The sequence below is a fragment of the Salmo salar genome, chromosome 22 (assembly GCF_965601325.2).
Source record: "Salmo salar chromosome 22, fSalSal1, whole genome shotgun sequence".
Lineage (NCBI taxonomy): Eukaryota > Metazoa > Chordata > Actinopteri > Salmoniformes > Salmonidae > Salmo > Salmo salar.
The window spans coordinates 40,195,893-40,214,063 of NC_138312.1; the positions used below are offsets into that span (position 1 = coordinate 40,195,893).

The following is an 18,171-nucleotide window of genomic DNA, read 5'->3' on the forward strand; positions in this document are numbered from 1 at the left end:
ATGAGACCATCTTCTATGTTGAAACCATGTAGTTTGTTTACCACTTAAGAAATAACATTTGGTAACATACAGTAAATGGACAGGCACACGTGGTGCAGAGGAGAAGGTGGAGGAGGAGAAGCTGGAGAAGGAAGACACGGAGGAAGAAGCAGGTGATACAGAGAAAGGGAAGGAAAGGAATATGAAGGTGGGAAAGATGAAGAGGTAGCACATATGGCTGATCTCCCAGCTGTAGGTCTGACCTTCAGATGTAAAGCAGATTGGTGCTAGCCCAGCCAGATGACAACACAGTGGGGATATAGCCAGCCAGGCCCTCAGTTATCAGGTCTCAAAGTTCGTGTGTGTGTGCGCGCGTGTGCGGGGGGGGGGGGGGGGGGCATTGGATGGCAAATTAATTGCCCGACTGACACTATTATAACTGTGGGAACTCTTAAAACAAATCTTAAATTTGTTATGCAGTAGTGCTCTATTAAAAGTTGTCAGCAGGATGTCAAATTTTCAATTTCCAGTAAACATAAACATTCTTTCCTGACCTTCTTGAAGAGTCTGATGACATCCTCTCCGACGTGTGCCAGGCGGAGAATGACGTTATTGTTGTAGAGGTCGCTGAGGGTAGCATGGTCTCTGCTCTCTCTCCTCGTCTGGTTCAGAACGAGGTACCAGCAGTTCACTGTCGACAGCAGGTTCTGGTCCTTCCTGGAAGAACAGGTTAGAGATCACAGGTCAGAGTGTCATGCAAAAGGAACATCACAGTGTAGGTCAAGTGTCTCATTAACATAAAAGCAATTTTGGGTGTAGAGTATGGTTGAAAATAAGTTTTTTTTTTCTCCAGTCGTTCAAACCGGTTAACAGTTGACATCCACAGTATGGAACCATTCCTATTCAACCAATATTATAGTTTGTGGTCACTATCGTTTAGCTTTTGGAATCAACCAGCGTAGGTTAACAGATACTATAGTGTAGAAATTAACAGCAGATCAAGTGAGGTGTTTATAAATGAAAGCCTGGAGGTGAGAGGAAGCCTGGATGTGGAGGTGAGATAAACGTTTAACACATTCTGTTAATTTCCTGTAGAAGAAGAAAGTAGAACACGCTGAAAGAAGGAAACTAACTCTCACTATCACAGTCAGATAGACGTCTTTGGCTGAGCGTGCACATCTCTTTATATAACTTCACATACGGTCAGATAGGCATCTTCTGCTAAGCAGGCTAAGGTAATATTGTGTGAGCAGGAGTTACCTTTTCTACTATGATCTTTTGCTAAGCATGCATCTCTCGTCCTATAACTTCACAATCAAAAGCGTATTTGGTAAGGAACCTCTTGTCTTATCTACTAAGACATCAATAACCACAGGTTGAGTAATGAACAAGTGACTTGGGATGAGTCTGCACAACAAGGGCTCCTGACTCCAGCGCCTTTCTCTCAAACCAGACAAGGGAAAAGATGTCAAAACAGAGAATAAAAGAATAAGGAAAGAGGTTCCTGGTTTAGAGAGGTAAAAAAGACTAGCTTTAAAGTGATGCTCCAGGTAGCCTAGACTACTCCACAGTCCACACCTCTGGGGCTCTGATTCTTTATATCCAGGATTCTTTGATTAAAACTTCACTATCTGTGGTGGAGGATGTGAATGATTGATCCTAGACATACAACCTGCTGCCAGGAACTCAAATTGGGGCCCAACCCAGCAAGTAGCTTTGCTCTGAATCAAAAGTAAACTATCTTGGGAGAATTATAGAGTCTAAGAAGTTGTTATAGAGCTGTTCATTGCAGATAACAGATCACTAGCACTAGGAGAGGAGCACCACTGCAGTGATCTGCACTGCACTGCAGCATTGGACAGTTGGCACAACACTGCATGGGAACTGGAGATGCAGTGCACATCTGTTCAATAGTCGGTAGAGGTGACTTACTGCCTGACAATCCTAAATGGCACCCTATTCCCTATATAGTGCACTACTGTTGACCAGAGCACTATAGATCCTGGTCAAAATTAGTTCACTAAATAAAGAATAGGCTGTCATTTGGAACACAGTCCCTGTTTCCTAGCAGGGGGAATGAGCCACTACAAGGCTTTTGATGAAACATAGATAGACGATTGACAATCATTCTGTATCACATCATTAGATTAGAAGCATATTGTATAATTCAACATTATTGGGAAGACAGAGAAAACATCTTATTTAGACGCTGGCTATTTCCAACCAACATTATGCTAAGATGAAAGACCTTAGTGGAATGTATGGACTTCATATGTCTTCAAGTTTATTTAGAGTAAACTTGAAGACATGAAGTCCATAAATTGGAGGGACAATTTGAGATTGTCCCTCTAGAAATACAATAACAATTGTCAGAAATGGACTCTGGAGGGAAGGAGCGAGGGAGGGAGGCATGGATGGAATTATTAAATGTGGAGATTCAAACAGCCAAGTGAGTGCAGCACTCAGTGAGTTCTCAATCTGTCTGTGAAAGTCAGAAATAATGATGACCATTTAATGTGAGGAGGGAGAAACTGAGACAGTGGGGTGGCCTCATCTAAAACAAATTGACCATGGAGGAGTCTGCTTAAAAGACAACGAGGATGATAAGCATGGGGATACATAGTCAGGTCAACTCCGTGTAAGGATGGCTTGGTCAAGTTCAGCCTTAACGTCTGCACTTACTGTACTGTGGCCACCCTCTGTGGGGTCAATGCATCCAGTTTTCAAGGGAATTGGAAAGGGAGTCCGTGACGCGATTTCCACTTTAGGATGTTAATAAGGCGACACTTCATCTTAACTTCTCCTACACATTTATTGGATTGGTTCAACGGTGCAGAAGAGTTTTTTTTTTCTCTCGTCAGGACCAGAAAGAAAGAAATACAACTTATTTTACACCTGCTACCTTAGGTTATACTGTGACTATACTCATTGACATTATACTGCTGATTGAGTATTCCTTGCTAATAGCACTGCACTACACACTATACTGTTTATAATGATTTAACTGTAATAAACGACTGACAATATGTGAGTGAATACAGTATGACCCCTGTTGGAATATCTACTTTTTAAAAGTAGTATTGAGGGGTATGTCAATATAAATTACATCTTAGTCTTGAGAAGTATGTCAATATCATAGGGTGCCATTTGAGATTCTGCCATTGCAAAGGACAGTTTAGTCTTGAGGAGTATGTCAACGTAAAGGACAGCTTGGTAGAGCTTCATGTGAAAGTCACTACAGGCTTCATTAGCTCAGTGAAGCCGCAAAGAAGGTAGCGCCTTACTGCATGGCTGCCGTCTTGCAAGCTCAGACCGAACTTTGCTATTTTGTGATTCTTTTGATGTTTACATTTACTTTTTTTGCACAAAATGTCTCAGCTATCATTTCTTATGATCGACAAGAACTTTTGAACATAAGATCGGCAGATAATCACCTCAATACCAGCTTCATTTTTCGACCCATCTGTAATTCCAACGCTATTTTCAGGCTATCCAAGAGGAAAAGCAGGTGAAAAAGAGCCAGGAGAGGGGAGCCCTGGTGAGATTCAGGCAAAGGGAAAATTGGCCACCTCTTCCCTACCTTCTATTGGCCAATGTACAGTCTCTTGATAATAATATGGATGACCTCCAAATCAAGGATTTTCTATCAACATGACTCTCGTAACTGCAATATGCTTTGCTTTTTTGAAACATGGTTTTCAGACAAGATACCCCCATGGCTATCCAACAGAATGGTTTCTCCATTCAACGAGCAGACCGGACATCAGATTCAGGGAAATTGAGAGGGGGAGGGATATGCCTCTTCATCAACAGTAAATGGTGTGCAGACACTAGCAAAGTGGAAGTTTTGACAAATTGTTCACCCATCTTGGAATACCTGATGGTCAAATGCCGACACTTCTACATCCCGAGAGAGTTTTCACCTGTTATCGTGACTGCTGTATATATTCCACCTCAGGTCAAGAAAAACAACAAGCTGGCACTTAAACTGTATGAGGCTATAAATAAGCAGGAAACCATGCACCCGGAGGCTACTTTCCTTACTGCCAGTGATTTTAATTCCACGTCATTAACAAGTGTAATACCCAACTTCCATCAACACGTCTCCTTCGCCACTAGGGGCGATAAAGTCCTAGACTATTGTTAGTCAACCCACAAGCAAGCACACAAGGACCTCCCTCGTCCCCCCTTCGGCAAATCAGATCATGACTATATACTCCTGCTTCCTACAAGCAAAAGCTCAAACAGGAAGTACCCATGACGCTCTCCATTGAGAAATGGTCCTCCGAATCAAAAGCTACGCTAGAAGACTGCTTTGCTAGCGCTGACTGGAAAACGTTCCCGGACTCTGCGGATAGCATTGATGAGCTGACCACCTCCGCCACCGGCTTCATTAGGAAATGCATCGCCGATGTTGTCCCCACAGTAAAGGTTTGCTGCTTCCACAATCATAAGCCCTGGATTAACACAGAGGTTAGCGCTAAGCTAAAGGACAGGGCTACAGCACACAGGGCTATCGCAGCCAACCTTGAGGCTATGGCTGAGGACACACCCAAGTACAAGAAGTCCCGCTACGACCTCCGCAGAGCCATCAAACAAGCAAAAAGACAATAAAGGAACAAGGTGGAATCCTATTAAACAGGCTCCGACGCCCATCGCATGTGGCAGTCCATTATGGAATACAAAGGAAGACCCAGCTGTGATCTGCCCAACGATGCCTCTTTACCAGGCGAACTCAATGCATTTTATGCACGTTTTGACAAAAACAACACTGAGCCATCTATGAGGTTCCTTGCTGACCCAGCGGACTGGGTGATCTCACTCTCCGAGGCCGACGTGAGAAAGGTTTTTAATCCGGTCAACACTCATAAGGCCATGGGGCCGTGTGGTATTCCAAGGCGCATTCTAAGAGGATGCGCAGAACAGCTGGCATGCATATTCACGGTAATTTTCAAACTCTCCTTGTCCCAGCCTGCAATTCCCACGTCTCAAGCTGACTACCATCATTCCTGTTCCCAAAAACTCCAAGGCTACCTTCCACAATGACTACCACCCTGTAGCACTCACATCTGTAATCATGAAGTGCTTTGACAGGCTGGTTATGGCACACATCAAGTCCATCATCACTGCGACAGACCCATAGATGAAGCAATCTCAACTGCACTCCACACTGCCATCACCCACATAGATAAGAGGAATACTGTACATCTGTGATGCTATTCATTCACTTCAGCTCAGCGTTCAACATCAAAGTCCCCTCCAATCTCATCACCAAGCTAAGGATCCTGGGACTAAACACCTCCCTCTGCAACTGGGTACTCCGCCACGCTGACCCTCAACACGGGGGCCCCACAGGGGTGTGTGCTTAGTCCCGTCCTGTACTCCCGGTTCACCCACGACTGTGTGGCCATGCACGGCCAAGGTGGGAAATGCACTTTTTGGTCACAGTGGCTGGTGTATACCCACATTTTTCCCCCTATGATGTACCCCACCTCGCTTTTACCGCTGTAATGTTAAGATTCTTTCTTCCAGAGCTGACACACACACATAGGATGTTTTTTAAATAACTGCTCCCAAATGCTCTGCCCCCACCAGTCAATGTGGGGGGGTCTGCAGTGGAGCGGGTCGAGCGCTTCAAGTTCCTTGGTGTCCAAATACATCACCAAGGACTGAAAATGGTCCACACACACACAAACAGTCATGAAAATATTTATCATGGGCCCTCAAATGGTTCTACAGCTGCACTGTTGATAGCATCTTGACTGGCTGCATCACTGCTTGGTAGGGCAACCGCACTGCCCTCGATCGCATGGCACTACAGAGGGTGGTGCAGGCAGCCCAATATATCAGAGCTCCTTGCCATCCAGGACCTCTTTATCAGACGGTGACAGAGGAAAGCCCAGAAAATTGTTAAAGACTCATGCCACCCAAGCCAAAGACTATTCTCCGCTTCAAGCAGTACTGGAGCAACACGTCTGACACCAACAGGCTCCGTAACAGCTTCTATCCCCAAGCCATAAGACTGTTAAATAGCTACATGGACAATCTGAGCTGACCCTTCTATTAGATTTGTATTATTACACTGACTCTGCACACGTACACACACAATACACTGCTTCTAGTTTGTTTATCATATATCCAGTCACATTTTTTACATTTACATTTTGGTCATTTAGGAGACACTCTTATCCAGAGCAACTTACAGTAGTGAACGCATACATTTCATACATTATTATAATTATTTTTGTACTGGTCCCCCGTGGGAATCGAACCCACAACCCTGGCGTTGCAAACACCATGCTCTACCAACTGAGCCACACGGGACCGCACTTCACCTTACCCCCTTACATATCTAACCCTTCCACTCCAGTATCAGTACACATTGTAAATATGGTATTGGCACTGACCCTGGAACTGACTCTGTATATACAGTTGAAGTCGGAAGTTTACATACACCTTAGCCAAATACATTTAAAATCAGTTTTTCACAATTCCTGACATTTAATCCTAGTAAACATTCCTTGTCTTAGATCAGTTAGGATCACCATTTTATTTTAAGAATGTGAAATGTCAGAATAATAGTAGAGAGAATGATTTACTTTCTTTCATCACATTCCAAGTGTGTCAGACGTTTACACAAGCTTCCCACAATAAGTTGGGTGAAATTTGGTCCATTCCTCCTGACAGAGCTGGTGTAACCGAGTCAGGTTTGTAGGCCTCCTTGCTCGCACACACTTTTTCAGTTCTGCCCACACATTTTCTATGGGATTGAGGTCAGGGCTTTGTGATGGCCAGTCCAATAACTTGACTTTGCTGTCCTTAAGCCATTTTGCCAAAACTTTGGAAGTATGCTTGGGGTCATTGTCCATTTGTGACCAAGCTTTAATTTCCTGACTGATGTCTTGAGATAATGCTTCAATATATCTACCTCATTTTCCTTCCTCATGATGCCATTTGTGAAGTGCACCATTCCCTCCTGCAGTCCCTCAACATGATGCTGCCACCCCCATGCTTCACGTTTGGGATTGTGTTCTTCGTTTTGCAAGCCTCCCCATTTTTCCTCCAAACATAACGATGGTCATTATGGCCAAAGAGTTCTATTTTTGTTTCATCAGACCAGAGGACATTTCTCCAAAAAGTATGATTTTGTCCCTGTGTGCAGTTGCAAACCTTAGCCTGGCTTTTTTATGGCGGTTTTGGAGCAGTGGCTTCTTCCTTGCCGAGTGGCCTTTCAGGTTAATATCGATATTGGACTCGTTTAACTGTGGATATACATACTTTGTACCTGTTTCCTCCAGCATCTTCACAAGGTCCTTTGCTGTTGTTCTGGGATTGATTTGCACTTTTCACACCAAAGTACGTTATCTCTAGGAGAGAGAACGCGTCTCCTTCCTGAGCGGTATGACGGTTACGTGGTCCCATGGTGTTTATACTTGCATACTATTGTTTGTACAGATGAATGTGGTACCTTCAGGCGTTTGGAAATTGCTCCCAAGGATGAACCAGACTTGTGGAGGTCTACAATTTTTTTCTGAGGTCTTGGCTGATTTCTTTTGATTTTCCCATGATGTCAAGCAAAGACACACTGAGTTTGAAGGTAGGCCTTGAAATACATCCACAGGTACACCTCCAATTGACTCAAATGATGTCAATTAGCATATCAGAAGCTACTAAAGCGATGACATCATTTCCTGCAATTTTCTAAGCTGTTAAAAGGCACAGTCAACTTCGTGTATGTAAACTTCTGACCCACTGGAATTGTGATATAGTGAATTATACGTGAAATAATCTGTCTGTAAACAATTGTTGGAACAATTACTTGTGTCATGCACAAAGTAGATGTCCTAACCGACTTGCCAAAACTATAATTTGTTAACAAGAAATTTGTGGAGTGGTTGAAAAACGAGTTTTAATGACTCCAACATAAGTGTATGTAAACTTCCGACTTCAACTGTAGCTGACCTACGTTCTTGTGCTCTCCTTATTTCTATTTCTCGTGTGTTTTTGACCTTTTTTATATGCATTTTTGAGTACTGCTGAATTGGATTACTACATTGTTGGGAAAGAGCAAGCAAGAAAAGCTTTTCCCAGTACTTGTGCACGTAACAATAAAAATGAAGTTTGAAACTATATAGCCCTAAAACTCAACTCTGGACCTCGAAGCCAGTTCCACTGCGTTTTTCCATTGTTTTTCATTGTAACGGAATTACACCGAGACTCTGATTTTTCACTTCAAAATATATGCCGAACAAAATCCATTGATTTCATAGACTAACAAACCATACAATTCTAAGCACAAGGACTACTTCTAACAATGTACAGAGAACATTTTGCAAAAAAGACTTTGCTTTAAGAACAGTGCAGATACAAAGTTTGGTAACAGAATGACTGCACCAACCGCACAAATCGTCATTGTTAGAATTGCCCATATGATACTGTGTGTTATAGTAAGGGAATGTGTGTAAATGAGCAGGGGATGACATCAAGACACATAAAAAGAGAAGGAGAAAATAATGAGTTTGACCTAGATGGGAAAGGCACAGTAGTTTCTAGTGGTCTGAAGCCACAAGCTTTCTTGGCCATTCTGTTCTCCTCTCTCTCCCTCTCTCTAGACTAATACAAGAAGATAGGATTTCCAGACAGACAGTACACACACCTCCCTTTCTATCAGTATAAAATATATAATTCCTGTTCATCATACAGTCCTAATATACATCAATAACACGATTACAGGGTTACCAGACAGAGAGTAGCCTACACGCATACACACACTCGACAGTACCCACTTAAAGTGCTGGTGTTCCCTGGAGGAGCGTATCTTGGCGGAGAAGCGCTCAGCCAGTTTGTCCAGGCCTCTAGAGTACTCCAGCTGCAGCTCGGCCTTGCGGCGGAAGAAGTCCTGCAGGTCCTGCAGCAGCTGTAGCCGGGATTCCGACTGCTGTTCAAGACAACGGAACTGCTCCACCAATTGGTTACGGATCTCTGCCAATTAGAAAGGAGGAAAGGACAGATTCAAAGAGGGGCAGTGTGAAAAGGTCGTAAGGGCAGGCATGCAGGAGGTAAATGATAAGGTGCAAAAAAATATTTATTTTATTCACAAAAATAATGGTAGGGGAGACCAGGGCTAAAAGTAACACAGGGTCAGTAGTAATACCCAAATAACTCAAATTAAAAACCACATAGAAAGTTGTTATTCAATTTGCTAATGCTTGGTTAGTGTCTCTACATATCTGAGAAGTTTTAGCGTAGGAGTACCCATCAATTATTTGTTGTTTTAGTTTTTCGAGGCCTAAAGTGAATATTCTTGCCACCTCTTTTTTTTATTGACCTATAGAACATTCCCCATTTACTATATCTAATCATATATCGTTTTAATCAGTAAGAAGAGGTATTTTGATTGGTATAGCTGATGAAAATAATTATTGTTGTATTTTCTCAAGACTCAGATTAGACTCAAATTAGTAATTGTGGGTCAGTTGTAACGCATGTTACAATTTATCCCTTACCTAATGTCTATGGTATTTTATTTAGACACATTCACATAATGATATAAAATGTCACTTTACATAAAGTTTCCCAGTACAACTAAGATAATACCTTAGAAAAATTTAAAAAGTCAAATCCATACTTTTGAATGCTAATATCAAATATGGGCGATTCCATGCCAGCGTAGCCCCAAATTATTTTTGGGATCTTAGATTGTTCTGGTAATTCTCACATAGAAACTTCATTGGTAGGAAGGATGTTTGACATGCTTTTTACATTTGTATCACAAACTATAAAAAATTATGAAAGTGGCCATTTTAGGCCCTTTTTAGACCTAGATGGGGAATGCGTGTGTCTGTGTCTGTGTTTGTTTGTTTGTGTGTTTGATCTTGTGGTCCTCCGCGAATGGCGATTGTTCTATGCTTCCGGCTGGGGTGTCACGTCCTATGCTGTTTTGGGCTGGGCTCGCCATGATTGCTGTAGAATACTGTACCCAAGTTGCTGGCCAGCTCAGGCCAGAGCAGGATTGTGAGCCTGCAGCCAGCAGAGAGAGAAAGCAAGAGAGCAGACTATATCAGCATCACCTCACACTGTCAGCCCAGATTGATCACACACCTAATAGGACTCAAGCGATTGTAAGTCACTGTGGCACTGGTGTGGCTATGCTTACACCAGAGCTTTGGAGATACAGGCGTTCAGTAACTACATAACCATGGTTACTATACAAAAATGTATTAATATTCCTCTTGGTAACTTCTTCAAACATATTATAGTGTATTGTAGGAGTTTGACCTATATATGCTGCTTAAATATATTAATATTTTTAATGGCGATGTGAGACTGCAACGGTTTTTACATTCTCAGGTCTATATATTCTACACATTTTGCCATGTGGCTGAGAGAACAGTGTGCGGTTTTAAAGCAAATTTCCTGCAATTATACACATCTTGCCATGACTTATGCTATCTGAGTGACTCAAACATTATAACAAAATCAATTGGGGCCCCATGCCATGACAAAAATACTCCTGAATGCATCATTTGGGGGATTTTGATTCTCCCTGACATTCAAGCTATTGTTTTGGTGATAATCAGTTCTCAAATATGATATTATTGAGACAGGCGCAGGAATGTGTAATACGTTTTTTTTATTATACCCCAAATTACGGCGTGCCGGGTAAGGGCACGGGGACGAAGACCAAACAAACACTTAACAAAAACACAGGGTTGAAACCCAAACAAAAGAGCGAGGAGTACCTCGAATAAATAACACAATGATTAACCCACGGGACGAGACCCGTAATCATCTGCGTAATCCACAAGGGCACGAAAACCAAAACGCACAGCACAGGTACTCACACGCACCAACGGACATTGTAACAATAATCGACAGCACCATGGTGAACAAAGGGCACATATATACAAATACAATCATCGGGAATAGGGGCCAGGTGTGCGCAATGAAAGTTCCAGAGGGATCCATGACAATGACAAACTCTTTTTTTTGTGGTCCCTCGCAGCACAATGTGTAGATCTCAGAGGCCTGACCTACATTCTATTCTCCATCCTGTCTGCCTAAATCAGCAGACATGCATCTCACATGTAGGCTGCTACTGCAGCTATGAGCAGTCAAACACACACTCAAACAGACACACAAAGATGCACACACATATGCATGTGGACACAGACAGATAGACAAAGACGCACATGCATACACACACACTCTTACACACACGCAGCTCTGTAAAATCATATCCACACATCATCCAACTAATACTGTAAAACAAAACAAAAACAAGAAAATCTGTATTCTACATTTTAGATTCTGAAGAGATGGTCCAAAGCAGTATTCCCATCATAAAGTGGTGGTGAGCTTTTCTCTTGATTCCCTTAACAGAACCTGTCCAAAAATATGGAGCTCATGACTGAGCCACTCCAAGTCTCCAGCTTGGCAGCCTTTTTCTCATCATGCACTACTCAGCAAACAGACAGGAAGTCTGTAGAAATATATCAATGAACCAGATTCTTCTGCTCCCTGCATATGAAAGGCACTTTTGTTTACTTCTCAATGGCGTTTCTGTATTGATGAATAAAGCAGAATTAAAATAGCAAGTGTGTGTGTGTGTGTGTGTGTGTGTGAGAGCAAAAGTGTGTGCCCTCACTCTCTCAGCCGCCTTGTTGGAAATGTATCCACATGGTCTCCATGGCTGCCTAGTTGCCTGGATACAGGACCCTGGAGGCATCTCCACTGGCCTGGCCAGAGTTCCTCTTCTGTGTTCCAGTATGTTCTGTGTTCTGTTCCCACCCAGCAGCCCTTCTATTTATTAGCATATTGGGCTAGGACCAGGGGAGAATGACTGCCCCCTCTCATTGAAGCCACGGAAGTGTAAGGCCGACCACGGTACTTCAGGCATTGTTAGCAGAAAACAGGATCCCCCATTATAGTGAATGGAAACATCTTTGTGTATAAAAAAAAGAAGAAAAAAAAGAATTATTGTACCAATAATTGGTTCTAATACACCAGATGAATGTCCTTGAACCGAAGGAGTTGTAAGGATCATTTAGTTACTAATGGCAGCCTGCAGTACCCCGGTCAGCCTTCAACTTGAGGTACTCAATGAGACACTTCCTAGAGTAGTTCAAACTGCGCATGTTATGTGTCCATTAGATGCCATCTTAATCAACTTGATTTGGCTTCAATGCGCTATTAAGTCTTCACATAGGAATGAATGGTGTCACATGATTGATGGCTTTGTCCATTCATATATACAGTCATGGGTTGGGACAAGGGCAACTTTCTGTGGCTGTGTCTCAAATGGCACCCTTTTCCTTATGTAGTGCATTACTTTTGACCAGGGCTCTGCTCAAAGGTACTGCATTAAATAGGAAAAAGGGACAGAGTCTCTCAATAGACAATTAATAGTCTGTATCTGCTGCTGAAAGGAGCAGTAATAAAGTGTCAGGCAGCCTCGCAACCCTACTATGTGAAAATAGAGTATCAAACAGCATGCTTTTTCCTTATTATGTAGCCGTAATACTTTCCCTACCTATCAACTATTTATCTGTTTTTGGGGTAATACTTTCCCTACCTATCAACTATTCATCTGTTTTTGGGGTAATACTTTCCCTACCTATCAAATATTTATCTGTTTTGGGGGTAATACTTTCCCTACCTGTCAACTATTTATCTGTTTTGGGGGTAGTTTCTGATAAATTAGTGGAAAAATCAAATCATGTAATCTGTGTGTACATCCCAAATGGCATCCTATTCCCTACATAGGGCTCTGGTCAAAAGTAGTGCACTATGGACCATAGGGTGCCATTTGGGATGTAGTCCATGTGAAGATCAAATGACTGGTTGATATTATAATGTGATCAGTGTGATAAAGATAATAGCCTCATGATGTTTCCCTTCCTAGAGCCCTAGCTCTAGTTATGTATAGAACAGTAAAGGCTATGGAAGGAGGGTACACTTGATGGGCACTATTCTCTGGATGCTGCAGGCCTATACAGAGTTGCAGTACAGCCCTAAAAACACATACAGAATCAATGCACAGGTGAGAACTGTGAAACACACACATGAACCACACTACATGCACTAACTGTAAGTCGCTCGGGATAAGAGCGTCTGCTAAATGTTACTAAAATGTAAATTGTAAATGTATAACACAGCAAAATACTATTCTACAAGACCCACTGGTTGATGCTTATTTATAAAACCCTCTTAGGCCTCACTCCCCCCATCTGAGATATCTACTGCAGCCCTCATTCTCAACATACAACACCTGTTCTGCCAAGTCACATTCTGTTAAAGGTCCCCAAAGCACACACATCCCTGGGTAGCTCCTCTTTTCACTTCGCTGCAGCTAGCGACTGAAACGAGCTGCAACAAACACTCAAACTGGACAGTTTTAACTCAATCTCTTCATTCAAATACTCAATCATGGACACTCTTACTGACAATTGTGGCTGCTTTGTATGACGTATTGTTGTCTCTACCTTCTTGACCTTTGTGCTGTTGACTTTGCCCAATAATGTTCGTACCATGTTTTGTGCTGCTACCATGTTGTGTTGCTACCATGTTGTGTTTCTACCATGTTGTGTTCCTACCATGCTGTGTTGTCACGTGTTGCTGCCTTGTTATGTTGTTGTCTTAGGTCTCTCATTATGTAGTGTTGTGTCTCTCTTGTTGTGATGTGTGTTTTATCCTATATTTATATTGTATTTATTTATATTGTATTTTTTTTTTTTATATATATCCCTGGCCCCCGTCCCCACAGGAGGCCTTTTGCCTTTTGGTAGGCCGTCATTGTAAATAAGAATTTGTTCTTAACTGACTTAGTTAAATACAGGTTAAATAAATAAATACAACCATAAGGCCCTAACAGCTGCATTATTGTAGGAAATGTGAATAAATTAGAGGGCGACCGATTATGATTTTTCAACGCCAATACCGATACCGATTATTGGATGGCCAAAAAGCCGATACCGATTAATCAGCCGATTTTTTATTTATTATTTATTTGTAATAATGACAATTACAACAATACTGAATGAAAACTTAGTTTAAGTTAATATAATACATCAATAAAATCAATTTAGCCTCAAATAAATAATGAAACATGTTCAATTTGGTTTAAATAATGCAAAAACAAAGTGTTGGAGAAGAAAGTATAAGTGCATTAAGTGCCATGTAAAAAAGCTAACGTTTAAGTTCCTTGCTCAGAACATGAGAACATATGAAAGCTGGTGGTTCCTTTTAACACGAGTCTTCAATATTCCCAGGTAAGAAGTTTTAAGTTGTAGTTATTATAGGACGATTTCTCTCTATACAATTTGTATTTCATATACCTTTGACTATTGGATGTTCTTATAGGCACTTTAGTATTGCCAGTGTAACATTATAGCTTCCGTCCCTCTCCTCGCTCCTACCTGAGCTCGAACCAGGAACACATCGGCAACAGCCACCCTCGAAGCAGCGTTACCCATGCAGAGCAAGGGGAAACAACTACTCCAAGTCTCAGAGTGAGTGACGTTTGAAACGCTATTAGCGCGCACCCGGCTAACTAGCTAGCCATTTCACATCGGTTACACCAGCCTCATCTTGGGAGTTGATAGGCTCGAAGTCATAAACAGCGCAATGCATTGCGAAGGGCTGCTGGCAAACGCACGAAAGTGCTATTTTGAAGGAACGCTTACGAGCCTGCTGGTGCCTACCACCGCTCAGTCAGACTGCTCTATCAAATCATAGACTTAATTATAACATAATAACACACAGAAATACGAGCCTTAGGTCATTAATATGGTCGAATCCGGAAACTATCACGTTTATTCTTTCAGTGAAATACAGAACCGTTCCGTATTTTACCTAACGGGTGGCATCCATAAGTCTAAATGTTCCTGTTACATTGCACAACCTCCAATGTTATGTCATAATTAGGTACAATTCGGGCAAATTAATTCGCAACGAGCCAGGCGGCCCAAACTGTTGCATATACCCTGATTCTGCGTGCAAAGGAACGCAAGAGAACTGACACAATTTCACCTGGTTAATATTGCCTGCTAACCTGGATTTCTTTTAGCTAAATACGCAGGTTTAAAAATATATACTTCTGTGTATTGATTTTAAGAAAGGCATTGATGTTTATGGTTAGGTACAGTCGTGCAACGATTGTGCTTTTTTTTGCAAATGCGCTTTTGTTAAATCATTCCCAGTTTGGCGAAGTTGGCTGTCTTTGTTAGGAAGAAATAGTCTTCACAGTTCGCAACGAGCCAGGCGGCCCAAACTGCTGCATATACCCTGACGCTGTTTGCAAGCGAAGTGACACATTTTCCCTAGTTAAAAGAAATTCATGTTAGCAGGCAATATTAACTAAATATGCAGGTTTAAAAATATATACTTGTGTATTGATTTTAAGAAAGGCATTGATGTTTATGGTTTGGTACACGTCAGAGCAAAGACAGTCCTTTTTCGCGAATGCGCACCCCATCGATTATATGCAACGCAGGACTGGCTAGATAAACTAGTAATTTCATCAACCATGTGTAGTTAACTAGTGATTATGATTGATTGATTGATTGTTTTTTTATAAGATAAGTTTAATGCTAGCTACCAACTTACCTTGGCTTCTTACTGCATTCGCGTAACAGGCAGGCTCCTCGTGGAGTGCAACGTAAAGCAGGTGGTTAGAGTGTTGGACTAGTTAACCATAAGTTTGCATCCCCAAGCTGACAAGGTAAAAATCTGTTGTTCTGCCCATGAACAAGGCAGTTAACCCACCGTTCCTAGGCCGTCATTGAAAATAAGAGTGTGTTCTTAACTGACTTGCCTAGTTAAATAAAAAGGTCAAAAAATATATATATAATAATAAAAAATATCTAAAAAAAATCATATAAATAAATAGGCAAATCGGTGGCCAAAAATACCGATTGTTATGAAAACGTGAAATCGGCCCTAATTAGTCGGCCATTCCGATTAATCGGTCGACCTCTAGAATAAATACCTGTAATTTGGGAGCACTGACTTTTCTTCAAGCCTGCAGGAATACAGGTACGTACAGGTATGTATGTAATGTAATGTAATGTAGGGCTTGATGTTTCTACCTTAGAATAACAAAATGTGATCTGATTTAGTCAAGTCAGGCATCACGGTAGTTTGAAGCAATGTTTATTTTATTTAATGGTGAGTTCAGACTAACATCTCTAATTGGTAGCTGATGTGTTTTGCCAAAATGACTCAGATGTTCCAAAGCCCATGGCACAGTCAGTGAGACTTCATTAATGAGTGCACAAAGCCTGTCTGCCTGTCAAATGCTAGGGCCCATAGGGCTCTGGTCAAGGGCCCATAGGGCTCTGGTCAAAAGTAGTGCACTATGTGGGTTATAGGGTGCCATTTGGAACGGATCCACAGTGTTTGTTTTCATCAGTAAAAGCTGAGTGGCTGCAGCTCTGGTCTGGTGGGTTTCACAAGGATTTGAACCCAAATATGAATTACTCCCAGAAACCTGAGGGTAAGTTTAAAAACAGAATGAAATATGAAGAAAAAAACAGAAAGAAAGCCTCTGGTTGCTTAAGACAAGTCAGTTCTCTGGGCTGAGTAGAGGGTGGATGTTTACAGCTGTTGTTTCACCACACACACAGTTGGATTCGTACGGATATAATTACATGTATTTTTGTGTGCAATGTGGATGCTTGTGCAGCAGGTACAGTACATATATACAGAGCAGATATTTTGTCCTGTAGCTAATGTGCTTACATTTATGGAGGTATTTTCCCAAATAGAAGGTGATTTCTATCACCACGGCCGTAACCAGTGTCTCTGAATTGGTCTATCCATTACTATAATTGCAGACACTTATTAAGTCAGTCCAGTGTTGCATTTCCCCCCCCACCAATTCATCATCATAAAGCTTTGATTATTTTATTCAGCTGTTTAGTGTTAGGGAAAAAAACAAAACATGCACTCAGCGGGGGCCCCAACACCGAGTTTGGGAAAACCTGAAATAGGGAGTAGCAGATTTGTTTAGAGATACAGTAATGCAGTAATGCACTTTTCTCCTTCCCAAAATTACTGTAGTAGCTAGTCCTGTTCGGTCTGTCTGGGGCTCAGCTGTTGTGCTGCAACATCTTGACCTCTGTCTGGTCGCCAACCAACCCTGCTGCCTGTCCAGACTCCTACACAAACCTGAGGTCTGCTTATCTTGAAAATAGCTTTGGCTAGTAATAACCCTGCTGCAGAGCAATGTTCCCACTAAACTGTGCACGTGCACGGCTGCCCACTTCCTCCAGGACTGCCACGCAGAAGAAATGCCATGCTGCGGAGACACATAAGAGATTGGCGCCAAAGTTCTGACACATTTTAACAGACCGAACACAGTGATGGGAAATGGCGGTGAGTAGCGAGGACAAAATGGAGGAAATGGAGAAAAAGTTGGTGAAGCAACAGCTGTGCTGGAATGAGAGCAATATGGGGGTCAGTTCTGATGATATGGAGCTGGAGGATGAGAGTCAATGATCTGAATGGTTGGTTGTGGAAAGACATAGGAAGAAGAGAGATCATGATATTGAAAGCAGTGGAGCGTCTAGTAAAGAAAGCAAGGTAAGGTAGGAAGCAAGAGTAATGATGTGTTGGAGTGGAAAGTGGTGATAGTGTTTGATGAGACCACAAGGCCTCACTTGTCCGACTAACTAATGCCGTAGAGAAAGAGGTAGGTGAAGTGAAATTAGCTTGGTTCATTGGAAATGGTAGATTATTAATATTGTGTAGTAGCCGGGCTCAGCAAAAGAAGATTATGAAAATGGAAACGCTTAATTGGAAGATTGAAGGGAAGTCATCACTGGAATCCCAATATCTATGTCCATAGATGATATTAAAGAAAAGGGAAGTCATCACTGGAATCCCAATATCTATGTCCATAGATGATATTAAAGAAAATGTGAAGGAAGGCAGAGTGATTGAGGCCAAAAGGTTGATCAGTAGGAAAGAGGGTCAAAGAAGTGAAAGCTTATCAGTGATGCTGAGGTTTGAGAAAGTCTTGCCGGGAAAAGTACAGATAGGATTCCTTAGTTTAAATGTTAGAGAATTTGTCCCATATGCACTGCAGTGTTTTAAATGCCAAAGAATGGGACATGTGGCTGCTCAGTGTAAAGGAAATAAGAGATGTGCCAAGTGTGGAGGGGTACATGATTACGGTGAATGTGGAAGCAA

At 41.9% G+C, this 18,171-nt stretch overlaps 1 protein-coding gene across 10 annotated transcripts in view; it reads right to left on the reverse strand.

The window, feature by feature from the left end:
* The window catches only part of LOC106583535 (SLIT-ROBO Rho GTPase-activating protein 3), a 61,201-nt gene that overhangs the window by 32,338 nt on the left and 10,692 nt on the right, over positions 1-18,171 (reverse strand). For all 10 annotated transcript variants that reach the window (XR_014382194.1, XR_006761287.2, XR_006761288.2 and 7 more), the window contains exons 2-3: positions 8,766-8,961; positions 534-696 (exon numbers count right to left, since the gene is read on the reverse strand). Coding sequence is in view for 4 of the 10 variants with exons in the window: in XM_082967607.1 (XP_082823733.1) it covers positions 534-696; positions 8,766-8,961 (359 nt within the window). In the remaining 6 variants the exon portion in view is untranslated. The remainder of the gene's footprint in view (positions 1-533; positions 697-8,765; positions 8,962-18,171) is intronic.